This window comes from Carassius auratus, unplaced genomic scaffold (assembly GCF_003368295.1).
Source record: "Carassius auratus strain Wakin unplaced genomic scaffold, ASM336829v1 scaf_tig00217098, whole genome shotgun sequence".
Classification (NCBI taxonomy): Eukaryota; Metazoa; Chordata; class Actinopteri; order Cypriniformes; family Cyprinidae; genus Carassius; species Carassius auratus.
Window position 1 is genome coordinate 60,001 of NW_020528894.1, and position 21,042 is coordinate 81,042.

General features: G+C 36.5%; 2 protein-coding genes and 1 long non-coding RNA gene across 4 annotated transcripts; all 3 read right to left on the bottom strand.

Annotated features, from left to right (window-relative positions):
* Positions 1 to 7,093: 7,093 nt before the first annotated feature.
* LOC113099999 (nicotinamide riboside kinase 1-like) lies at positions 7,094 to 8,058 on the bottom strand. The gene is made up of 4 exons (XM_026264869.1): positions 7,694 to 8,058; positions 7,476 to 7,544; positions 7,284 to 7,387; positions 7,094 to 7,190 (listed from the first exon to the last, which is right to left on the bottom strand). Exons 1-4 carry the CDS (start codon positions 7,699 to 7,701, stop codon positions 7,102 to 7,104), a joined length of 270 nt encoding a protein of 89 aa, XP_026120654.1. The 5' UTR covers positions 7,702 to 8,058; the 3' UTR covers positions 7,094 to 7,101.
* Positions 8,059 to 9,690: 1,632 nt separating this feature from the next.
* On the bottom strand, positions 9,691 to 11,948 carry LOC113100000 (uncharacterized). Its single transcript, XR_003289542.1, has 4 exons — positions 11,803 to 11,948; positions 11,629 to 11,720; positions 11,484 to 11,532; positions 9,691 to 10,383 (listed from the first exon to the last, which is right to left on the bottom strand). It is a non-coding gene; the product is annotated as an uncharacterized LOC113100000 (long non-coding RNA).
* Positions 11,949 to 13,174: 1,226 nt separating this feature from the next.
* On the bottom strand, positions 13,175 to 20,292 carry LOC113100002 (uncharacterized). Of its 2 annotated transcripts, none has more exons than XM_026264871.1 (12): positions 20,084 to 20,292; positions 19,799 to 20,000; positions 19,442 to 19,474; positions 18,678 to 18,883; positions 18,486 to 18,573; positions 18,105 to 18,140; positions 17,945 to 17,998; positions 17,293 to 17,526; positions 16,601 to 16,707; positions 16,195 to 16,360; positions 14,196 to 14,279; positions 13,175 to 14,105 (listed from the first exon to the last, which is right to left on the bottom strand). In XM_026264871.1, exons 1-11 carry the CDS (start codon positions 20,149 to 20,151, stop codon positions 14,196 to 14,198), a joined length of 1,278 nt encoding a protein of 425 aa, XP_026120656.1. In that variant the 5' UTR covers positions 20,152 to 20,292; the 3' UTR covers positions 13,175 to 14,105. The 2 variants fall into 2 exon arrangements, with proteins under 2 accessions (XP_026120656.1, XP_026120657.1); XM_026264872.1 differs by having other exon boundaries at positions 18,678 to 18,877; positions 20,084 to 20,289.
* Positions 20,293 to 21,042: the final 750 nt, after the last annotated feature.

Here is a 21,042-nt window from a genome sequence, read left to right on the forward strand (position 1 = left end):
TATTTAAATGATTGGAATTTTTAAGCATTTTATGTTATTTTTCTTCAACCCCTTGAATTAAAGCGTAAAAGTCTGCACTTCAATCACATCTTGATTGTTTCATTTTAATTCTGTTCTGGTGGCATACAGTGCCAAATTTATGATAATTGTGTCAGTGCCCAATATATATATATATATATATGGATCTAACTGTATGTACATTTATTAATAATAATAAGAATAATAAAAGCCTAAATTTATGTTCATAATATAAAGTGATTGTGTGACTTGGATTAAACCAGTAGACTAATTGATTACTTTTACAATGTCTTTTTTATTAACTTTTTTGAAGCATCACATTTTGCTTGCATGGACTTTCAATGGAGGGACAGAAATCGCTCAGTTTTCATTAATAATTTTTATTTGTGTTTCAAAAATTAATAAAAGTCTTTGGGTTTGGATGATACAGAGATGCAAACAGGTAAGGGGAGGAGGGTGACAAAATGGGGCATGCTCCACATGGAATTGTTTTAAAATGTATTTGTTTTACATGCCCTTTTTGTAGGTAATTTAAGGTATTTTTTAAATATTTTATTACCTTATATGTCCAAAAGTGTAATTTGTCACACTCACACACAAAGATAAAAATAACATCTAGTTATTTTCAAGATCGAGATTGAATATATTTGGTCAAGATCCCATGTTATAAAAGATGGGTAACACTTTAGAATAAGGTTCCATTAGTTAATGTTAGTTAATGTATTAATTAACATGAACAAACAATGAATAATAAATTTATTACTGTATTTATTCATCTTCGTTAATGTTAGTTAATGAAAATACAGTTATTCATTGTTAGTTCATGGTAATTCACAGTGCATTAACTAATGTTAACAAGCACAACTTTTGATTTAAATAATGCATTAGTAAATGTTGAAATTAACATGAACTAAGACTTATAAATGCTGTAGAAGGATTGTTCTTGCTTAGTTCATGTTAACGAAAGTAGTTAACTAACATTAACTAATGGAACCTTATTCTAAAGTGTTACCAAAAGATGAAGTGCTGCGCAGGCTATTTAAGACAATATTGGCTGATTAGATAGCAATGCTGACCTAAAATGCTAACTGCTTGCCCTCTCTCTCCTAACTGTGTCCACAGCTCAGACCTCAAATATATAACATATTACCCTTTTTAGACAGTTTAATAAAGGGTAAAGAAAATATACAAAACTTACAAGCAGCTGCCAAATGGTTACAGTCTTACTTTTCCAATAGAAGTAAGACCAGTCTAGCATTTCATGACTGAATATAAAATGTTATGACCAGTCTGCATCCAGCCCCAGTTATTTTGACTGTCAAATAACAAGCAGCTGGAAATGTTGGTCCTCAAAATCTGGTTACTAAATTCAGACAGAGAAAGAAATGGATGAGTATAAATGGCAAAATCTTTTAAGTGTACTGCAATATTAGCTGAACTACTTACGTGACAACCAGAGATGCTCACAAGTCTCTGAGCTAGAGTCCAAGTCAAGTCTGGAGTCTCTGAGCTAGAGTCCAAGTCAAGTCTCAAGTCTCTGAGCTAGAGTCCAAGTCAAGTCTGAAGTCTCTGAGCTAGAGTCCAAGTCAAGTCTCAAGTCTCTGAGCTAGAGTCCAAGTCAAGTCTGGAGTCTCTGAGCTAGAGTCCAAGTCAAGTCTGAAGTCTCTGAGCTAGAGTCCAAGTCAAGTCTCAAGTCTCTGAGCTAGAGTCCAAGTCAAGTCTGGAGTCTCTGAGCTAGAGTCCAAGTCAAGTCTCAAGTCTCTGAGCTAGAGTCCAAGTCAAGTCTCAAGTCTCTGAGCTAGAGTCCAAGTCAAGTCTGAAGTCTCTGAGCTAGAGTCCAAGTCAAGTCTCAAGTCTCTGAGCTAGAGTCCAAGTCAAGTCTGGAGTCTCTGAGCTAGAGTCCAAGTCAAGTCTGGAGTCTCTGAGCTAGAGTCCAAGTCAAGTCTGGAGTCTCTGAGCTAGAGTCCAAGTCAAGTCTGAAGTCTCTGAGCTAGAGTCCAAGTCAAGTCTCAAGTCTCTGAGCTAGAGTCCAAGTCAAGTCTGGAGTCTCTGAGCTAGAGTCCAAGTCAAGTCTCAAGTCTCTGAGCTAGAGTCCAAGTCAAGTCTCAAGTCTCTGAGCTAGAGTCCAAGTCAAGTCTCAAGTCTCTGAGCTAGAGTCCAAGTCAAGTCTGAAGTCTCTGAGCTAGAGTCCAAGTCAAGTCTCAAGTCTCTTTATTATATTAAGTCTCTGGTTATAATAAATGTTGCATCACGTACAGCGACCCATCCAAGCTGCATAGAACACTGCATAGCTATATATAAGGAATTCAAAGCATGTAATATGTTATTATGACAACTCTATTTATTAGCATACAATATCAACTTTGATTTTGGTATATAATCAGTGTAAACAGGTTATTGCAACATGACAAAAACACCAAGAATGCTTTACTTTTAAGTTAATATCTGTATTTTGCATTTATGGATTCAGTAATGGCCTTCTGTCTGTCCTGGCTGTATAGCTGCACACTTCTTGTCTGGCTTAAGAATGAACAAAGCTACGCTGACTTATGTTATTCATACAATACCTACTCACAAATAAACATCAAAAACAAAGCCGGCTGAAATGAATTTCTGTGCAAAACAGCTTTTACTACAAACACTTCCACACAAGAACATTGTTATCACACAAGAACATTTTGATAGAGAACCAAAAATATTTAAAGTAGATAAAATTAGAATAAATAAAATGGAAATGTCTACATACTATTACTACTGTAAACTTTGCAAATAGGACATCAGCCCCTTCAAGTCAATGAACAATAACAAAGTGGGCTGCAATGAATATCTGTGCAAAACGTCATGGCTCCGCTCCTACCCAATGACAGAGGCAAGCAGGTTTTTTTCCAGTGGAGTACTCACGTGAAGGATGCGTGCACAACTAATAACTAATATCATCACGCTATAAAGGGTTGGCCTGCGCTGGGTGCGCCCCTCCCCCTATAACTGTTCTGTCTCGCGGAGGAGCTCATTTGTGTGCATCTGTGTGAAACACGCGCTCTGAAACACGCATAGGAAAAAAGAGCGACAGAAAGAACGGCTCCCCTCCAGCCGTGACTCGGCTCCCATCGTTCATGTTTATGAGCCGTTCAAAAGAATCGGTTCGTTCGCGAACGTCACAACTCTATTAGTGATGGGATTTATGGCTCTTTGAGGGGATCCGGATCTTCGCGATCCGTTCCTTTCAAAGAGCCGTTCAAAAGAATGGCTCTTTTGGCTCTTTTTAAATATTTAGTCAGTTTTAAGAAGCCAGCTTGGGAGCATCTCAGTTTATCCTGGAAATAATCACTGGGAGGTATTATGAGGTGAGATTTGTAGTCAAATAATTAAAGCTCAGATATCACACACCAATATCTGAGTTTGAATTATTCTGAAATATTGATTATTACCTCATTTCTCATGTGTCGACTATATTCCATAGGGTTGCACAAATCCCTCTGCTTAGACAGTGACATCATTATTTTGATTTACCTTTAGTACAAAGTGTGTGTGTGTGTGTGTGTGTGTGTGTGTAAAACTACGTTGACTTATGTTATTCATACAATACCTACTCACAAATAAACATAAAAAACAAAGCCGGCTGCAATGAATTTCTGTGCAAAACAGCTTTTACTACAAACACTTCCACACAAGAACATTGTTATCACACAAGAACATTTTGATAGAAAACTATTTTTTTTTTAAAGTAGATAAAATTAGAATAAATAAAATGGAAATGTCTACATACTACATACTATTACTACTGTAAACTTTGCAAATAGGACATCAGCCCCTTCAAGTCAATGAACAATAACAAAGTGGGCTGCAATGAATGTCTGTGGAAAACAGCTTTTAGTGAAACATTTCTATACAAGTACAGTATCACAAAAGAACATTTTTAATGATTTTAAAATAAGTTTTAAATGAACACAAAATGCAATGTAAATGCATGCACAACTAATAACTAATATCATCACGCTATAAAGGGTTGGCCTGCGCTGGGTGCGCCCCTCCCCCTATAACTGTTCTGTCTCCTGGAGGAGCTCATTTGTATGAACACGCATAGGAAAAAAGAACGATAGAAAGAACGGCTCCTCTCCAGTCGCGACTCGGCTCCCATCGTTCATGTTTATGAGCCGTTCAAAAGAATCGGTTCGTTCGCGAACGTCACAACTCTACTGTTGATTGTCGAGTGCCAAATAAACAGAGATGGAGAAGAAAAGATAAGAGCCATCAGGTGCCCAGTTTCGAAAAGAAGAAGAGGAGAAACGAGCAAAAGATAAAGGTATGCAACTATTGTCTCTGTATCATTACAGTATCCATTTCATGAATGAAGGGCTAATGTTAATTGGTTGTGGGTATAACTCTTTGTTTATCCTTTTTGCTATGATGCTTGATATGCTTATACAACAATAATCTGGTTTCAACTCAATCATGAGATCTAATTTATAATATTGTGTTTTGCAAAAAACTGTTACAAGTTCAGTTATCATTTCCATCATTTTTTTAACGTAAGGCCCTGTAAATAACCAACGGCATTTTCAAATCTGTAGGTTAAAGATGAACATTTGCTATTTATTTGCTACACAGTATGCTAAGTATAGTTTCCTAAATATAGTTTTACAAGTCACAACTAAAAGTGTGTCATGCATATAATTTGAGGCACTAACCTAATGGCTAATGGTACCTCCATGAAAGTTAGATTAACATACAAATTTTGGTTGAAAAATAACCTGAAACCCAAAATGTTTTTGGTGATTAAAAAATAAAATGCCATTGTTTTTGCCTATACATATAATTTAAAGTCATTTTATTTTTTTAAACAAGTCCCAGTGACCATAGCATAACATGAATAAAATAGAATTTTTCAATATATATATATTTTTTTTACAACTTGTTTCTATGCTCTAAACAATGTGATGACATGGGGGGGAAAATAAAATAAATAAATGTTTTTTTCCGGGTCTAGGAGGATATAGCGTGTAATGACAGCCAGTTAGTGTGTAAGAGCATGTTTATGTAACCCTTCTATTATGTTTTGAGTAACAGGCTGTTTTAGCTTTATAAAACATTATCCTATGGTATTTTGATTTCAAATGCAGTTCAATTGCAATTTCAGGGGCACTTCTAAAATATTTTTTTTTTGGGGGGGGGGGGGGGGCGCTCGAAAGGGGTCTCGCCCAGGGTGTATTTCAATGTAGAACCGCCACTGTTCACGAGTCCCGGAGCTCGAGTCCACAGCGAGCTCATCTGACGTTTACTAAAAATTAACATTGTTCACGAGCAGGGCCGTGCACAGACCTTTTGAGGGGCATGTGCTGAAACTGAAAAAGGGCACCCCCCCCCCCCTTTTTATATCAAGATTATTTAGTAAGCCTGCATAAAAGGAAGAAATGGTCACATCTTCATGACAAATTCAATAACACAAAATAATAGTCTCAAAAGCTTTAGATTTATTCACGATTAATAACAACCATAATAATAATATTAGATAATTAGATAATATAGATAAACAGGGTTTTAAGGGCTTCTTTAAACCTAATACAACAGCAACCTTCTGTGAGCCATGTATCTGGCAAAAATGTTATACTGTGGTGGACCAGGGATGTTGGTCTCTTGAAGGTCTCTTATTCACTAAACTTTCCCTAAAATAAGCCAGCAATGAAAAAATAAATAAAAATAGTGTGAAAAGTGCAGTGAAAAGCATTTCTGAAGGATCACGTGACACTGAAGAGTACTGATGTAATGATGCTGAAAATTCAGCTTTGATCACAAAAATAAATTACATTTTAAAATATTCAAATAGAAAACAGTTATTTAAAATTGTAAAAATATTACACAATATTACTGATTTTGCTGTATTTTGGATCAAATAAATGAAGCCTTGGAATGAATCATGAATTACATTCTGTATGATAAAATATAAAGATTTCAGTGATCTTCTGTAATTTTTTTTTTTTTTAGTTACTACTACATTACTGTAGTAAAACCATGTTTTAGAACATTTTATAAAGAGAGTATACAGAGAGTATACCATAACATGATTAGCCTAAATGTTAATAAATTAAGTGTATCAGCAATCATAAATCAAAGAAGAAATTTCTTAGAAATATAGTTATCTAGGTGACAAGGATCACTCGTCGCTTTGTGTAAGTTCCAGTACGAAACAGCGCGGGGGCGCACCTGTTATGATTTTCCGATGGTAAAAACAAATTATATGTTGTTGTATTACTTATCAATGTATAGTTTTTGACCAGCGAATGTGTGCAAATTTGATTTTTTTTTTCTGTCCGTCATTAAAACGGCGACGGTGCCTGCCGCTGCCGGCATCACATTACATTTTCATCTACATGTTACAAACTAGTTTTTTTAGCTATATAGACGGAGCGCTCAGTTTTTCCTGTGGTAAAATGCATTTGGCCAAAATAGCATTTTATAAAAGATGAAATGCAACTGTATGCACAGGCTATTTAAGTGTTGGCTATGACTAGATGGCAAATGCTAGCCCTCTTTCTCAGGCGACGTCCCACATGTCTGAGTCAGTGAGTCAGTCAGACATCAAATAAATAAAACATTAGCCTTTATAGACAGTGTTTAGTAGTACTTATTCAAACAACAAGATATTTATTTACCCTTCGCAAAACTGTTCAGCTCAGCTGTTGTCTACTGTGCGGCTGCTGTGGAACTTCAGTTGATTCGATGAATATAGAGGGGGCGGAGTTATCAGCTTACTGACAGCTTGAGGATCGAATAAGATTTACACAAGCTCGTTTTAAGAACTTTCATTTGCTAAAACAGACAGACAGACGTAAAGGGTGACCAATAGCATTGATTAAAAAAAAAAAAAAAAAAAAAAAACACCACCAAAAAAAGGGCACTTCGGAGTGTAAGGGCAAAAAGGGCATGTGCTCTGCACAGGTTGAGCCCTACCTGTGCACGTGCCTGTTCACGAGTCCCGGAGCTCGAGTCCAAGTCGAGTCTGAAGTCTTTCGAGGACGAGTCTCAAGTCGAGTCTGAAGTCACTGTTTGAAGTCTCAAACTCGAGTCCCCATCTCTGGTGACAACTCATCTCTGTGTAACCATAAGCATTTCCTGAACGTCTGCAAGAACAGTTGAGAGCAATGTCTCGATCTTCTGTGTGCCATCCAGAAACACTGTATAAAGGGCAAAGACCTCACTCAACCAATTCACAACAATAGAAGTGATTTAAGTCACTGTGCTTATTGCGTGTTAAAATATTAATGTACCAATGTCATTAACAGTTTCTTCTATCACTTTTCTGTTTTTCAAGTGCCAGGCATATCCATCAAAGTAACCAGGTGGATCCGGATATGGCACATAGACTCGTGAGCTATTGATTAGAGATAGGGAAAGGGCTACTCAGTCAAAACATTAATTTTAATCAAACGAGACTTGTCTAACAGAAGCCTCGTTCCTACCTTCTCTCTTTACATATCTCATAAGGGAGCTTCAGGAAGTACCTCTGGTCAAACAGTGTATTAAGTGGCCTGGAAGAACATGGATCCATGAAACTATGTAAACTGTTCATGACAGTCCAACCATACTCAAAGTCAAGCATGTTTAGGTGATCCAGAGGTCATTCGTGCAACAGAAGATTGTTGCAATACTCACTGAACAGATACATTAGTGTAAATACCTCAACATCTTAAGATACAGGATTCAGAGGATTGTTCCGTGATGATCTAAAACACCCCTCTTTGCGGTGACAACCAAAAGAGCAAACATATATTAAAAGCTTATTAAACTTTGCATGAATAATACGACTGTAATTGTAATTATTTTAACTAACGATTATGTAAATAAACTGTCAATGTGCCTGAACATGCATAATATAATTAAATTTAAGTTAAACTGTTCACCAAGTACGTACAGTTAAGCTTCCTTTGGCTTATTTACATTTATGTAATTTATGTATATATTAAAACTTGATCCGATCCCCACTCACCTCCTTCAAGCGATCTCTTCTTCAGTCATACCTTCACGTACTCACATTATCAACTCCTCTCTTCACTCTGGAACATTTCCCTCAGCATTTAAGCAGGCTTGGGTAAGCCCACTTCTCAAGAAACCATCTCTAAATCCAGCACTTCTTGAAAACTACAGACCGGTATCCCTTCTTCCATTCATTGCAAAAACACTTGAGCGAGCTGTGTTCAACCAGCTTTCTATGTTCCTTGTACAGAACAACCTCCTGGACAGCAACCAATCTGGCTTCAAAAGTGGCCTCTCAACTGAGACTGCTCTGCTCTCGGTTACTGAAGCCCTGCGACTAGCAAGAGCAGCTTTAAAATCCTCAGTACTCATCTTACTGGACCTGTCTGCTGCTTTTGACACTTTTAATCACCAGATTCTCCTGTCCACCCTCAGAAAGATGGGCATCTCTGGAACTGCACTCCTGTGGGCTAAGTCCTACCTCTCTGACAGATCCTTCAGTGTGTCTTGGAGGGGTGATGTTTCTAAGTCACAACACTTTGCTACTGGGGTTCCTCAAGGCTCAGTACTTGAACCACTTCTCTTCTCCATCTACATGACGTCATTAGGATCTGTCATTCAGAAGCATGGCTTTTATTATCACTGCTACGCTGCCAGATGACCTGACGGTAGCTGCTCACATTTCAGCCTGTCTTAGTGACATTTCCAGTTGGATGAATGACCATCACCTTCAGTTTAACCTTACGAAGACAGAACTTATGGTGATTTCAGCTAACCCATTGCTTCATCACAACTTCTCTATACAGCTGCGTTCATCAACCATTACTCCTTCAAGGACAGCCAGAAACCTAGGAGTTGTGATGGATCATCAGTTAAGCTTCACAGACCACATTGCTGCAATGACCCGCACCTGCAGGTTTGCCTTATACAACATTAGGAAGATTAGACCCTTCCTGTCAGAGCAAGCCATCCAACTTCCAGTCCAAGCTCTTGTTCTCTCCAGACTGGACTATTGTAATGCTCTCCTTGCGGGCCGTCCTGCATGTACTGTCAAGCCTCTACAATTGATCCAGAATGCAGCAGCGAGGGTTGTCTTCAATGAGCCAAAAAAAAGCTCATGTTACTCCTCTCCTCATCAGGTTACACTGGCTACCAGTAGCTGATTGCATCAAATTCAAGGTACTGATGCTTGCCTACAAGACGACCACTGGCACGGCACAAACATACCTAAACTCACTGGTTAAATCTTATGTGCCCTCCTGAAGTTTGCACTCTACAAGTGAACGACCCCTTGTGGTACCATCCCAAAGAAGTTCAAAATCACTCTCACTGACCTTTTCCTGGACTGTGGTCAGCTGGTGGAATGTCCTCCCAATCTCAATTCGTACAGCTGAGTCTTTACTCATTTTCAAGAAACATCTAAAGACTCCTCTTTTTTTGCATGCACTTAACCAACTAATACTAGCACTTTTCCTTTTCTTCTCTTTTCATTTATATATATATATATATATATTAGGGGTGGTGTGTATATATATATATATATATTAGGGGTGGTGTTAGCGCAGTGGATAAGACACACGTCTGTGGTGTGGGAGACCCGGGTTCGAATCCGCTGTGAGGCACCAATGTGTCCCTGAGCAAGACACTCAACCCTTAGTTGCTCCAGAGGCGTGCGACCTCTGACATATATAGAAATTGTAAGTCGCTTTGGATAAAAGTGTCTGCTAAATGATTAAATGTAATTTAAATGTAAATGTATGTGCATTGACTGTTTTTTATATGTAAAGCCGAAATTAAATCTGTTAAATTAAAGTGACTCCATCCCTTCAGAAGACTAATTGCTTGATTTATATATTGATTACGTTTACAATGACTTTATGAACTTTTAAAGCATAAAAGTTTTGATTTCAGACCTTCAAAAAGGAGGGACGGAAATCTCTCAGGTTTAAAAAAAAATCTAAACTAATACCTGCGTTTCAAAGATGAAAAAAGTTATAGGTTTGGAATTATGTTTTGGAAGAAGGTGAGTCAAATGACTACAGACAATTCATTTTTAGGTGAACTATAATGTCACAACAAGTTTGTCAAAAGATTGTTCGCCTCTGATGAGGAGCAAGATAGCTAGAGTTCTGTCCCATCTTGCCTTCCAAACATAACTGTACAAAATCTTTCTCCTGTATGACTTCCTCTTCATCTTACATAAAAGGTAGACTGTTTAACAAAATTACCCATGATTAAAAATGAGGAATCATTCCACTATAAGAATAAACACATTGGATGTCTCAGTTGCTGTGGATTTCACTACACGATCATGAGACATCATGAAGCCCTGAGGATCCTCCTGCCACGAGCCAATGTCTGCCATCATCCTGTCCATGTGGAGGGCGTCCAAAGCTGCAGAGGAGTTAAAAATAAATAAATAAATAAATACAATTTTCCACATTTGCAAAACATTGTTTTTTATATACAGTCATTGCCAAAAATATTGGCACCCTTGGTAAATATGATCAAAGAAGGCTGTGAAAATGAATCTGTATCATTAATCCATTTTAAATTTTACTTAAAAAATAAACAATCACAAAATCCACAAAAATCGAACCTTTCACTGGAGAATAAGAAATTAAAACGGGGGGAAATACCCTTATGAACTCTTATGAACTCTTATAATGGCCAATGTTTGGATCTTCCAACCATACAATAATCCAAACACAAACCTCAAAAACAACACCAAAATGGGTCACTAAGCACAAAACCAAGCTTCTGCTATGGCCAATCCAGTCCTCTGACCTGAACCCTATAGAAAATGAGAGGAGTGAACTGAAGAGGAGAAGCACCAACATGTAGCTGGGAGTCTAAAGGGTCAGGAGTGATTCTGGATGAAGGAATGGTCTCTGATCTCTTGTCAGGAGTTCTCTAACTTCGTCAGGCATTTTAGGAGATAATTTAGAAATGTTTAATTGAGGCCAATGTGTATTAGAGAAAAACATTTATTTCATAATGACACTTCCCCCATTTTAAATCCTTATTCTCCAATGAAAGGTGAGATGTTTGTGAATTTTTTTTAAATAAAAAATCAAAACTATTAACAATGCAGATACATTTTCAAAACCTTCTTGGATCATATTTACCAAGGGTACCATTATTTTTGGCCATGACTGTATATAAAACACAATTGGAATTATAAGGTTCGATCTGTATTCGGAGTAGTTTTGAGATATTGAGCTTTAAAATTCTTTCATTCCATTCATGTCCCAAAATGTATAAAACATTAAAAAGTCTATCACATAATGTAAATAAGTTGTCACAGAATAAGAATATGTGAATAACTGTCAGATAGAAAAATGTCAGATAGAACCTTATAAAATAATAACCTTATAATAACTCCAAAGGGGAGCTATATAAAACACAATGTTTTGCAAAACAGAACAACTGATATGTTGAGACACATTACACATAGACAAGCCAATCTAAGAATCAAACAGGACTTTTCTTACTGTCATACTGCTTAAAGCCATTGACATCAGCAGGGACCACTGAGTCATCCTGAGAAACAGACATAAATTAATATCAATTTGACTAACCGGTCTACTGACACAGAGCATAACTAAATTATAATATAAACTGGGCGTAGAAATTTACCTTGAAAAAAATTGTCTTGAGAAATAACTAGGCTGTTATGCAGAAGCTTCTGGAGGCTTTTACTCAGAGTGGTCTTTCCTCCATTTGTCGTCCTGTCAATTGATGAACAATTCATTTATGCTGGGACTGAACATGGGACAAAATTTGAACTTTACACACGTTTAGTTTACTCACCCACCAATTCCTATTATTAATTTTCTAATTTTAGATTAGATTTAAGTCAATACAGCAGTTTTTTCAACGTTTCAACTTTTGCTATAGCGGGAAGCCTGCATTTAAGAGGACTGGCAACATTTTTGCCAGCGGTTAGTGGACTTCAGGTCATCTAACGGATTCAAGAAGCTCTTCTTCCTTCTTCACTCACGGATCAAACTGCTCTACAGTGCCGCCTGCAGAGCTGGGTCCTCACCGGAGGACAGACAGTTACATTCACAACCAGTTTCAGTATTATTCAAAAGGATAGTTCCCCCCAAAATAACAATTCAGTCACCCTCATGTTGTTCAAACCTGTATGACTTTTCTGTGAAACATAAATGAAGATGTTTTATGAAATATCTCAGTATTTTTTCTCTCCATAAAATAGAAACCAATGTTAAATCACTTCCTCAAAAGAAAAAAAAAAAACTGCACAGACACACTCACGTACATGTGTATATAAGGATTGCATCTCAAAAATTATAATATTTTTATAGTTTTCTTTTTGTAACATTTCTAAAAGTGAAATCATCTTATATTCTATATTCTATAGATGTAAAACATTTCAAATGTCTTTTTGTTTTAATTTGATTAGATTAGATGATTAGAGTTTACAGCTAAATATAATGATTTACATCAGAATATTTACATTTGAGTTTCATTAAATGACCACCACTACAGTATAAATTCCAGGTATCTCTTGTTCTTTGAAACCACAATAATGGTGAAGAATACTGACTTGGCAATGGGCCACAAGACAATCATTGACGCCCTCCACAAAGAGGGAAATTCACAGAAGGTCATTACTGAAAGGGGTGGCTGTTCACACAGTGCTGTATCAAAGCATATTGAAAGCAAAGTTTCCTGGAAGGAAGAAACTGGGTAGGAAAAGGTGCACAAGCAACAGTGAAGACTCGATTCAAATACAACAAAATTGGGAGAGCTCCACAAGGAGTGGACTGAAGCTGGAGACATGACATTCTAATTTATTGATTGGCACCTGTGTGTGTATATATATATATATATATATATATATATATATATATATATATATGTGTGTGTGTGTATGTGTGCATGTATATATATATGTATGGGTGCGTGTATATAAGTCATAATGACAAAAAGCTGTTTTTAGGTATACTATGTCTTTAAGGTTTTGATCTATCTAGTTTATATATCGCAGATAAACCATATGAATATAAAGACAAACAGAGGGATGTTAACCGTAAAACTTCTCAGTGCCATTGGATTTTATATCAGCAATTTTGAACACAAATCATGTTAGAACTAATTGTATAATATGAACAAAAATGAGGACAAACAAAAGAGATGAAGCATAAAATATTGCTTCTTTTATGGTTTTAAAAATGATTTTATTTCTATTTGTACAAGGCAACAGTGGAACAACAGTGCAAATTTGCTTCTCTATTTACAGTCTATGTACAATTGTGGTCAAAATTTTACATACATTTTGCAGATTATTTTTTTTTTTAAATAAGAGGGATCATACAAAATGCATGTTATTTTTTATTTATTACTGACCTGAATAAAAGACGTGTATATATTCCACAAGAGAAAATAATAGTTTATTTATAAAAATGACCCCATTCAAAATGTAGATTCTTAATATTGTGTTGTTTCCTGAATGATCCACAGGTTGTGTATTCTTTCTTTAGTGATAGTTGTTCATGAGTCCCTTGTTTGTCCTGAATAGTTAAACTGTTCTTCAGAAAAATACTTCCAGTCCCACAAATTTGTTGGTTTTCCAGCAACATTTGCATATTTGAACCCTTTCCAACAATGACTGTATGAATTTGAGATCCATCTTTTCACACCGAGGACAACTGAAGGACTCATATGCAACCATTCCAGAAGATTTCATTCTTTCTTCATTCTGTTCAAAGGTTTACACTCTTAATGCATCGTGTGTCCTTCTGGAGCATCAATGACTGTTCTGTAATAGTAATAGTTGTGTATGAGACCCAAAGTTGTCCTCAGTGTGAAAAAATTGATCTCAAAATCATAGAAGAACAGCGGGCAGTTTAACTGTTCAGGACAAAAAAAAAAAAAAACACTCTGTCTCATCCAGTATTACATTTCAAGTGTATGTAAACTTTTGAATGGGGTATTTTTTCTCTCTCCCTCTTATTTCATCTTATTTTGGTAAAAAAAAAAGCCCAGTACTGCAAAGTGTAAGTGAAATGCTGAGGTCAAGCAAATATGACAAAACGTTAAGGGTTTTTTTTTACTGGGAAAAAAATCTGATCCTTCAGAGAGTGCACCTGAAAAATAAGATGTAAAAAATCAGTATGCTCACTTATATTACCACATCAAACCACAATCTAATTTCATCTTTGTTCAGGTTTTCTTACCTAAATGTCTGACACAGCTCCTAGATTGTTGGCATCAGTGGTTGGGATGACAAAAGAACTCAAGCGAACATCAGTGGCACTGTACTACAGAGACCAAGCAAACACAAAATAAGAGAACCAAACTGTTATGAGAGTCAACTTACAGTACTTTACAAACAAGGTTGGGAAATTACTTTTGAAATTTATTTCACTAAAGATTACACTTTAAAGGGGTCATATGATGTTGCTAAAAAGAACATTATTTTGTGCATTTGGTGTAATGCAATGTGTTTATGCGGATTAAGGTTAAAAAAAGCACATTATTTTTCACATACTGTACATTATTGTTACTCCTCTATGCCTCACTTTCTGAAACACATCGATTTTTTACAAAGCTCGTCATTCTGAAAAGTGAGCTCATGTGCTCTGACTGCTATCCAGTGTTGTGATTGGTCAAATACCTCAACAATGTTATGGAAATACACCCCTTAACATACGGTGACGCCTTGTCCTGTTCAGAACACCGGCGTGACAAGACAATAAAACCCATTACAAATGAGGCATTTGTTGCATCCAATGGGGACATAATTACTGATCATAATGACTTATACGTTCTTTTTAAGCATTGCATCGTGCTGCATAAACATAAAACCATGTCTACATTTGTGATTGGAGAAACAACAAGTGCTACTCTACACTGCTCAAAACTCACGTTTGAATCATCAGTGGCAAATCCTTTAAATATTTAATCATACATACAGACTGCGAGTCAGATCAGATGGCATTGTAGTGTTCTTTCCCAGGATCAAGAAACAGTCCTCCATAAAATGCGCTGCACACATCTGATTATTTGGTTTGAACTGTTCTGAAAAGTGTTGTAAATACAACTTAACCACTGTTTCTTATTGTGTCCTTTTTTGAAAGACCAAATGAATTATTTTCACTTTCACAACAAAACCGCTTCTCCACAATATGGTGCTGACAGTAACCGCGAGAATCAAAAGTTACACCTTCTTTCTTTGCATGAACATTTGTGCAGCGTTATGCAAATCTTCCCACACAGTGATGTAGACGTGGGGGCGTGTTTAAACAAAGCGTTTTAGGAGGGCGTGGATGAATCTTAACTTTTATAAAGAATATCTCTTTGGGTTTAAAACTTTAGTCTTTGCAACTTTAGGGATCTTATCTATTCATGAACAGCTTGTAACACTCCAAAGAGAAAGTAAAACTTGAAATCGCATCATATGACCCCTTTAAAAAGTAATTTGTAAATGTAATTGAATACAGTTATTGATTTTTTTTTTGGTATTTGAAATATGTAATAAAAGGGATAGTTCACCTAAAAATGAAAATTCAGTCATTAATGTCTCATGTCGTTCTACACCCGTAAGATCTTCATTCATCTTCAGAACACAAATTAAGATATCGTTGATGGAATCTGAAAGTTCTCTGACCCTCCCATAGACAGAAATGTGATTACCACAATCAAGGTCCAGAAACATAGCAAGGATATTGTTAAAATTATCCATGGGACATCAGGGGTCAATCGTATACACCATTTACATTCACTGGATAATCTCTGCAATGGCACTAGGGTGATGCAGAGGAGACACATTGTTGAATAAAGTCTTATTTTTGTTTTCTTTGTGTACAAAAAGTATTCTCGTAGCTTCATGATATTATGGTTGAACCGCTGATGTCACATGAACTATTTCACCGACGTCCTTGCTACGTTTCTGGACCTTGATTGTGGTAGTACCCTTGCTGTCCATGGAGGGTCAGAGAGCTCTCAGGATGCATCAAAAATATCTTCATTTGTGTTCTGAAGATGAACAGAGGTCGTACAGGTTTAGAACGACATGAAGGTGAGTAATTCATGGCAGAATTATCATTTTTGGGTGAACTATACCTTTAATTTACATGTATTCTGTTACTCCCCAACCCTGATTACAAATCATCGAATGATAGCTTAGTACATTCGTATGAAAGAATGTAAAGTGTGAGGGAGACGGTGACTTACAGGGAGTTCTCTGGGTGCGGATGAGAACGGCGGGTCACTGGCACACATGCGGGTGAAGGGTTTCTCTTTGGTCGTGGGGTGATTGGTGCAGCAGAGGCGCAGAGTGGCAGCAGGGAGGAGGATATGCCAGATGCTGCCGTGCTTCTTCACCAGCTCATCCAGCATCCTGAAATATACATGAAGCAATGCTGGACATGTTGAAACAATATATTTCCACAATACAGATTTTCTTATTCACATGATTAAAAATGTAACTGATCATTAAACAGTCAAATTTCATCTCAGTTAAGAAGTAAATATTAGCATTAAATCGTGTAACATCATGTACTGAATAAAGTTCTTAAATTCAGAATAATTCATTGTCGGCCGAGATAAATTGAGCAATAAATGCCTGAAGATGTCGTACTCATTAAGAAGTGATTCGGTGACCAAGTCCATGTAACCAGTTTGCCGGTGATGTATGACTAAAGCGCTTGAATTCAACCTCAGGCGTTTCTTCAACTCACGGTTAACCTGAAGAGAGCGAGAAGAAAAATGTCAACCATTAATGTCAACGATATGAAACCCAGCTGTTTTTCCAAAGGAAATTATTAACTATTTCCTACATACACTACTGGTCAAACGTTTATGGTTGGTATGATTTTTTTTTTATAGGTACTGAATTTAAAACTATTATGCTCACCATTACAAAAAATACAGTAAATACAGTAATATTGTGACATTTTACTACAAATAACTGATTTCTATTTGAAAACATTTTAAAATGTCAATTATTCCATTCCATGACTACTCCAGTTTTCTGCGTCATTCTAAAATGCTGATTTCATGCTCAATAAACTTTTCTTATTATCATTGAGGAAAACAGTTGTGTTGCCTAATCTTTTTGTGAAAGCGGTTATACATTTTTAAATGATTTTTTGATGAATAGAAAGTTTAAGTATAGCATTTATTTGAAACAGAAATCTTTCATAAATTCTAAATGTCTCTCGTGTCACTTTTGATCATTTTAACAAGTTCCTGCAAAATAAAAGGATCAGTATTTTTATTATTTTTATCTCACTGACCCCAAATGTTTGGAAAGGTGTATGTGTCTCTTACTTCCATGAGGATCCGCTTGGGAAGCCGGGAGAGAATTCCGAGAGGATATCCCTGCTGATGGATGACTTCAGCGAGACACGTGGCCACATCCTGACTGAGATTCTGAGTCAGAGGGAAAGCTTCCACCCATTTGGAATGGTAGTCAGTCAGGGTCATGATGTGCGTGTGCTGGTCTACTGTGGGAGAGAACGGGCCTCTAACATCCAGCCCGAGCCATTCCCACCTCTCTTTAACCTGAGGGAACGCAGTGCAACAGCTTCAAATACTCAAATTCTGTGCTGTTATCTGTAAAGGCCTAACTGTAACGATAACTATAGTGGCATCCACAGCAAGAGATGATGAAATTATATTATATAAGTGCATGCTACCTTGTGTGACCTGCTCATTTAAATAGATTTTGATGTCAATGTTTTAGTTATTCTAACGATATAATTCCTCTTTGTTTCACCATTATAGTCGTGGTGTGGATTTCAGCATTCTCATAGGATTAGAATGTTTGTTAAAACTTGGAAGAAAAATCAAGTGTTCTACCAAAAACTGCTCTCAATCCTAAACAGTCTGGTGCAGTAGACAGGATCTTAATAACGTAATAACAGATACCTAGTGACAACAGTTGTATCACAGTTCGGATGTGAATCAGAAGAGGCCTTACCTCGATGATATGGGGCTTCATTTGTCCTAAAACTCCATAAGCCACATGCGGCATCTGAATAAGAGAATTAGGTGTTGATGAACACCACTTTCATAGTTCTCTATTAGGAAATGTATATTTAGGACTCTCTGTTATTCAACAGTGCATCATAGTCACTTACAATATTTAATTCATCATCTCCAGCCCAGTGGATGTTCTGAAGGAAAAATAACAGTTTATTAGTGAACCACATTGTGGTGCATACGCTCTTAACAATAAAGGTGCTTCACGATGCAATAGAAGAACCTTTTTTTGTCTAAATGGTTCCATAAAGAGCATTTAACATCTGAAGAACCTTTCTGGGTCACAAAAGGTTGTTAGTGGTGAAAGAAGGTTCTTCAGATTATAAAAAGGTAAAAAAGAGATGGTTCTTTAAAGAACCTATGACTGAATGGTTCATTGTGGAACCAAAAAGGATTCCTCTATGGCATCGCTATCCTTTCAAGCTCCTTTGTTTTTAAGAGTGTAGGAATGAAAAAATAAAAATAAAAAGGTTAATTACATCGGGCAAACAATATCCACTGTGAAAGAAACTGGGTATAGTCATGCTTCTGTCGAGAGCTTCATCACCCAGGATGGTCCACGGTTGACTGAAAAAGCAGACATTAAGAAATAATAACAATTAAAATTGAATATAACCAGTACAGAGTAGCATGTATCTGATGGAGGCTCTCCTTCAGACGCTGTTGCAGACCTTTTTTCCGGTTCTGTCGGTTGCTGTGTGGAAACGCTCTTTGGGTCTGTTCTCATCTGGCTAGAACTACCTTTGGATATGTTCGGCTGTAAACTCTCTGTAGTTCTGTCCTCAGGTTTTTCTGAGTTAGACTTCTGCGAAGTTTCTGCTGTCGCGTCAGGTGCTGCTTGACCAGATGAGTTTGAGTCAGCAACAATTCCCTTCAACTGAAAATGACCGGAAAAAGAGAAATTGTAATGCCACATTTATAAAATGAAAAGCAATAGTAGTAGTTAATTGTCTAAGGTTGCATGATTTGTCAAGCCCTCCACAGAACACATACAATAAGCCCAAAAAACTTTTCATAATTAATAATATTTGATGAACTTTAGATTACATTTAATAGATTACGCTTTAAATAAAACATTTACAACTGGATTGTTGCCTTTTTGCATGTTTGGACTGTTTTGTTTCATTCACTCTATTTTGACCAGAAGGTGTCTCCAGATATTTGAGAGGTTCGAAACAGCAAACAAATGAAACTGTTTTTGATAACGCAGCATCAGTGTAGCCTTAAACTCTGTATTATATATATTATTATGTACGGTTTTCTATTGATGATTTATAATTACGCATTATAAAACATTTATAATAAATTACTTCTGAAATGTCAATTGCATTTCAAGTGCATTTCTTATTATCTGTGTAAATACACCCTTCTGTGTGCAATCCAAAGACATATTTCAGAATCACAAAATGCATATAAAACAGTTTCTGTAACTCACCAAAGCTCTTTTGCTTCTAGGATTGATTTTAACCTGTAGGCAATAAAGTTTTTTTTTAAAACATTACATTTAAATGGTTAACACACAAAATTTCAAGCAGTTTCAGCACTGAATTGTGGTTATCTGTCATAATATAATTAAACAAAACTTAGTCTAAATCTACTTTAGTTTAAACTAATGTTTTATTTATACTTTTATGATTTAAAATGGAGAAAAGTCTGAGAATTAGCAGTGACAAAAATACTGGCGAAAAAACACAGTAAAAAATAAAATATTGATATATTTAAAAACAGTTCATGAACATGTATATAGTATTTAAACAAGTAAACTCCTATCATCAGGTCACAGTTCACTCGCCTTTCTCTCTAGATATCGATTTGGGAAGGAAAAGAGGGTAGGCACAGCCCATGAATGAAGTCTTGCTCTCTTCCCATCTTCAATCAAACACTTCTTTTCAAAGTGGATCGAGCAGATTTTACTGTTTGGAGCAGGTTTCCAGTCTTTCCATCTTAAATTGTTAAGCCATTTTTTCAGCAAGTTGGGGTCTTTCAGCGGGAATCTGATAATAAGACAAAATACGAGAACATGGCTTTAATCGGTCTGCCACGTTTAACATAATACAAAGTGAATCTTTGCACTTACTTGTGGAATGAGAGACTCTTGTTCCTCGCAGTGTTTTTACAGTTATATGCACAACAATGATACACCATCGTGTTTGGAGCCTTAGCATTCAAATCATCTAACTTACAGATTCTATATTAGTCTAATGGAGAGAGAGACGGTTTTATTTATCGTTATATTAGATTGTTTTATTTAGCGTTGTTTCAAAAAACGCCAGCAGACGAGTAAACACACGTAAATCCAAAAACCAATACAGAGCTCCAGCAGCCAATCCTTCACAGTTCGGCTTCATCTGTGGTGTCCGGCTACGAGAACTGGAAAGACTGCTATTGCCACCCACTGGCCAAAATAAGACATTGGCTCTTATTCAGTTTTTGCAAGTTATCGCAAGATATTTGCACGATTTTCTCTTGGAAGCTGTTTCTTTTTAACTCAGATTTATTATTATTATTATTATTATTATTATTATTATTATTATTATTATTATTATTATTATTATTATTATTAATTTGTAACATACATTGTGGCTGTGCATTTTAAAGGACATTCAGCATCAGTTATGCCATTACACAGGGTTGCCAACTTTTAAAGTCAGCTTCAAATGTTTTTTTTTTTTTTTATGCCTTTTTTTAACACAATTTTAAACTTGATTTAAATTCAGTATTTGCTTGCATTCATTTTGTTTAATTACAATGCACATGGGGCTAAATAGAAACACCTGCAAACAACATTGCCCTGGGAGGAGAGAATGGAGGAGGCTCAAGAGAGAAAGAGGGAGAAATACCAAGAACTGGTGGAGGACCGTCGGAGGAATGGATGGAGGACCAGGTGTATGCAAGTAGAGAAGGGCAGCAGTGGGTTTGTCAAGTCACTCCCTGAGCAAAGCCTACGGCAAGTTGGGCAATTTGGTTATTAGCTGGGCTGTTTGATTAATTAATATTAATGTTTTGACTGAGTCACCCTTTCCCTATCTCTAATCG